The 4,795-nt window shown below is 37.6% G+C and overlaps 1 protein-coding gene across 1 annotated transcript; it reads right to left on the minus strand.

The window, feature by feature from the left end:
• Window positions 1-273: 273 nt before the first annotated feature.
• Window positions 274-3,202, minus strand: LOC134529171 (putative nuclease HARBI1). Its single transcript, XM_063362992.1, has 4 exons — window positions 2,425-3,202; window positions 2,069-2,125; window positions 1,307-1,522; window positions 274-1,159 (listed from the first exon to the last, which is right to left on the minus strand). The coding sequence occupies exons 1-4, from the start codon at window positions 2,707-2,709 to the stop codon at window positions 656-658; spliced, it is 1,062 nt and encodes a 353-aa protein (XP_063219062.1). The 5' UTR covers window positions 2,710-3,202; the 3' UTR covers window positions 274-655.
• Between the last annotated feature and the right edge of the window lie 1,593 nt (window positions 3,203-4,795).

Below are 4,795 nucleotides of genomic sequence, written 5' to 3' on the forward strand. Positions count from 1 at the left end.
AAAATGTCATCCTGCGTAACATAAGGAACATTACTGTGAAGTTTCAAGTCTGTAAAATGTATATACTTGAAAAAAAAATGTTAATAAAAAAAACAAATTAAACACAGAGAGAGGAAAAAAAACAATAGTTTAGGTTTGTGATTAAAGTGATAAAAAGTATTTAAATACTAAAAAACTCTTATGACGGTACTGATTGCTTCGTTGTTAATATCACACGGGTGTTTTTTACTTGTATGGGAAAATTAAGAATGATAAGGCATCTAGTACGTGGCAACAATGTTAATATGCAATAGGAAATAAACTTCTAGCGCCTGCGGCATTGTCAACACACACTTCGTACGTGTACTGCATGTTGTATCTAACCCCCTCCAACACATTTGATTCTAAATTGGACTTTTAGTAAGAATCCCTAATGTTATTGATAATATAATATAGCCTATAGCCTTCCTCAATAAATGTACTATCCAACACTGAAATAATTTTTCAATTCGGACCAGTGGTTCCTGAGATTAGCGCGTCCAAACAAACAAACTCTTCAGTTTTATAATATTAGTATAGATTCTACGCCGTTTGCTTTTGTGATTACATGTTGATTAAAAAATAACATTGGTGGTAAGACAGGGTTTTCAATCTACTCAAAATAAATCAACGAAATTCAGAAAAAGTTTCGCTGAATAAAATCTGCACGCACTTCAACTCCACGATTATTTCGTGGTGCCGCATTTGCAACAGGAACAGCAGGCATGAAGTGCTCCTCGTCAGCTGGAGGAGGTGGCAGTGGCTCACCACGTGCAACAGCTATATTATGCAAAACAGCACATGCAGCGATGACCCTGCTGGTAGTATGGAGACTTGAGCGTAGCTTGTGTCCCAAGCATGAGAACCTCCGCTTCCATACTCCAAACAGTCTTTCTACTGTATTCCGGGTCCGCTTGTGGGCTACATTGTAGCGAGTTTCCTCAACTGTATTTGGCACCAGTATTGGAGTAAAAAGAAAATGCAGTTGAGGATAGCCATTGTCTCCCAGCAGTACTCCTGGCAGAACTCTATTTTCAAAACGAGTCATCACCCGGCTGTTGCTGAAAATCCTTGAGTCATGTGTACTGCCAGGCCACCTTGTCACAATATCAAGAATCTCAAGGTTAGGACCTGAGACAACCTATAAAAAAAATGGACAAACACCATATTTGCATACTGTTAAAATTGCAAGTAAATACCAGTTTCAAAAAACTGTCATAGATATTTATTATCATCGTTCCATCTTTTTTCAATAACAGTACTATAATAAATATCTCAGAAAACATACCTGAACATTGAGAGACATGTAACCCTTCCTATTACGGTAGAGTTCTGCAAACTGGCCACCAGGGCTTCTAATGCCAATGTGAGTGCAGTCTATGCACCCAGTTACACCAGGAAAGCCACCATTTACATAGAACTGCCTATGGTATTCTTGAAGTTGCTGCCGTCCAGGAAAATAAACATACTCCAAAAGGTGCTCGGCCAATTGTGCAGAAACAACCTATTACAAAGTTACCAGATTAGTCAGTTTTTTTTCAAAAAGTAGGTATATATATTCCACTACTTAAATATAGGTAAAACTTAAGTCCCTGCAAAAATAAAATAATAAAATAAAGGCTGAGTAAGAAACTAACTTAGGTTAGGTACGATATGTTACAAATGCTTTGAAATTGAAATAAGATATAATGGCAGTCTAGGCTAGGTAGGCTTTATTATAAATACAATTAGTAGGTTAGGTTAGCTAATTTAAATATACTATAAACTACTGAGGATGGTTATTTAAGTCTAGCAAGATATTGTTTAAATCAGTAATCAACTAGGCTTTCTAATGTAAACAATTAACGGTAATTTCTCTGAAACTATTAGGTATTTCTTATGTCAGGATTTTGAAAAATATAGAGGAGTTTTAATAGCACTAAATTACATTTGTTTGACATTTTAATCTTTTTTTTTTTTTTTTAAAGAAAACGGGGTTAAACTAGAATTTTACCAAAATTCATTAAACTACTCACATAAAATTATCTTACATGTGTTAACATTGCATTACCTTTACAATCCTTGACACTGTTGCTTGATTGACATGGCATAGGTCACCACATACATTCTGCAAGGGAAACACATGAGATTACTCATACTGTACATAAAAAAAAAGTAATTGTACAAAGTAGTGGCTTCAGGAAAACTAGATGAACAATAAGGTTTTTTGGAATTAATAAATCACATCGATTAAATTAATATATCTTTCACTACTTTTTAAAAATATTATTACAATAGCTGACACAACCTACCTTTTATTAATATACATAATTATTATCCAGCAAATCTACTCCGCCAAATTACCCATTGAGTTAAAATTTAATTGGGCAATTAAACACACACTAAAATAATGTTGTATGTACATACCTGAAAACTATTGCTGCCATAAAATCGCAAGGCTATTACAACTTTAAGAACTGGTGGCAATGGCAATCCTCTCCTATCATTGTTGTCGGCAGCAACAAGAGGCACAATAGTGTCCATCACAATCTGTTTAGAAAATCGAAAACGTTTGACGAATTCGATGTCGGAGAAGAATTCGCAAGGATTTTGACCATCACGTAAATACCGTCGGGGATGATGGTTTTCTCTATTTTCGACCCGTTGAATAAAATCTAAATATTCTTCGTCAAACAATCTCGGGTCATCCATCAGAGCAAATATAAACTCACACAGTACTTTATTTACTCTAAGAACACACAATAATGTTTAGAAATCACTTACGAAACGGCTATTTTCTAGTAAATAAAGTAAGCACTTCAAAATGTAAACAAAGATGGTCTGGGTGGATATGGGATAAGTTGTTTTAACACTAGAATATTTAAAAGAGTCGCATATGCAACAAAACTCTTCCTACACATTCATTTTAAATAATTATCATTATTTACAAGCAGCGCAAGCCCAATTCCTCTTTATATTACAGTAGAAGTTTAATTAAATAAGTTATTTTTTTCAAATAATGACCGCCATCTTAATTTAGGGTCCCTTAAGGCTCGGATCGGGCGGCCTAAAGTATGACAGCTTCCTTCACTTGAAATCTAGGGTGCCGTGATGAAGTGAAGTAGAAGGGAGGTTCTTGCACGGTACTTAGGGCCACTTTTTGCGTTTGAGGGACCCTTAAAGATAAAGTGAGATCTCTGCATATGGCTGTAAATATTATTTAATGTTTTAGTTTATAACCTGCTAAAAATGTGCTATGATGGTAAATTATATCAACGAATCAAAATCCTGTCTGTATAAAATATACTAAAACGGCAGTAGCATATGTATTTAAAATTAATTTGATTAAAATAATTAGTTTTTTGCTAAAACAAATTTTTTTTAATAGTTAGGAACAATGCTTATATTTTGCCATTACCTTGATGCCGACCACTGGCTGCACAGGCAGTTATGCCTCATCGGCGCTTCAGCAATTTGTGTCCAACGAACGTGCCCACAGCGTGAACTAGTGCAGCGAGGTGTAGGATTGGAACAGCCTGCGCCATACTTATATCGATAGCCGCCCACGTGGCTATCAGCAAATGTCGAATGTATGTGTTCGTCTGTCGATTGTAATTTGTATGTATCCCTACACCGATTAATAATTGTTAAATCACAATGGACTCAGTTGAAAGAAAGTTTTTTGTTAAAAAAAAATTATTATTTTTCACCGTGCGAGTAGGTTTAGAAACCTAACCCGAGTCATCTCCCGCAATCTGCGCACTTTGCACCCGAAACGCGATTCATGGCGGCGCAGTGCCTTTGGGGGCCGCGGCAGTTGTCCTTCACCCAGCGAGGAAGCCCAAGTCACGTTGGGGCTTCCCACCGAGCTACGAGAGTAGTTTCTCAGCCAGCACCATGGCTGGACGTGCTCGCTCCCGCGGGACCATCATTGCCATAAGCAAATCAACCACAGCACCGGCTCCGCGGCCAAAATCTTCACGATCAATATTGCGTCTGTAACTTATTTTGTTTCTTCTCATCCTCCTGACCACGAGATGTAGTGCATCTGAGTAGGCTTCAGTAAGGAAACTGTTTTCCACCATTGTAACCACACACCGGACATTACATGCTCTGTGTTACCGTGCGGACTATGTAATTATAAGTGTGACATGATTCGTTGTGCTGGACCGAGCCTTCAGCACCCTGTAAAGAATTCTTTAAATTTGTAATAAGCCTAACAACATACCAAACCATCGTTTATTCAGTTAAGTAAGGCATCCCGAGTCGCCTACAGCTTGGGAGAACCTGCTTGGAAGGATCTGCTGTCTCTAGCCATGTGGCCAAAACCCACCCCTGGGAACTCTTGTGCAATAGCGCATGGTAAAACACACTTTTTGGCATTCCAGTCATAAATCAGTATCAGATCAACCAGGAAGATAGCCAGACCCGCATCAACCCAAGAATTGAGTTTAGAATTCTGTGGTGGGCCTAGTGGATGCTTGCTTGATTAAAGGCCAATTTCACCATAAATGAATAATATGTTTAGTAACAAATTGCATTTCACCAAATAGTCACTCGAGTTTTAGGTAGATACCCAAAGCTTAATTTTAACTCTCTATTTCGGGGATTTCACTTCTTTACCCGGAATATCAATAGTCGGTCGCCTCCGTCCACCTGTCTTCAGTCCGTTTATCAGATGACGTGCAAACCAATCATATGGCCCGAAAAATTCTATCCGTTCCTCCATCAAAAGATTGTAACTCCATTTTTTTGACTGATGGATGGCTGAAATCATTACCACTTAATGTCTGCATGG

The sequence above is a fragment of the Bacillus rossius genome, chromosome 2 (assembly GCF_032445375.1).
Source record: "Bacillus rossius redtenbacheri isolate Brsri chromosome 2, Brsri_v3, whole genome shotgun sequence".
NCBI lineage: Eukaryota > Metazoa > Arthropoda > Insecta > Phasmatodea > Bacillidae > Bacillus > Bacillus rossius.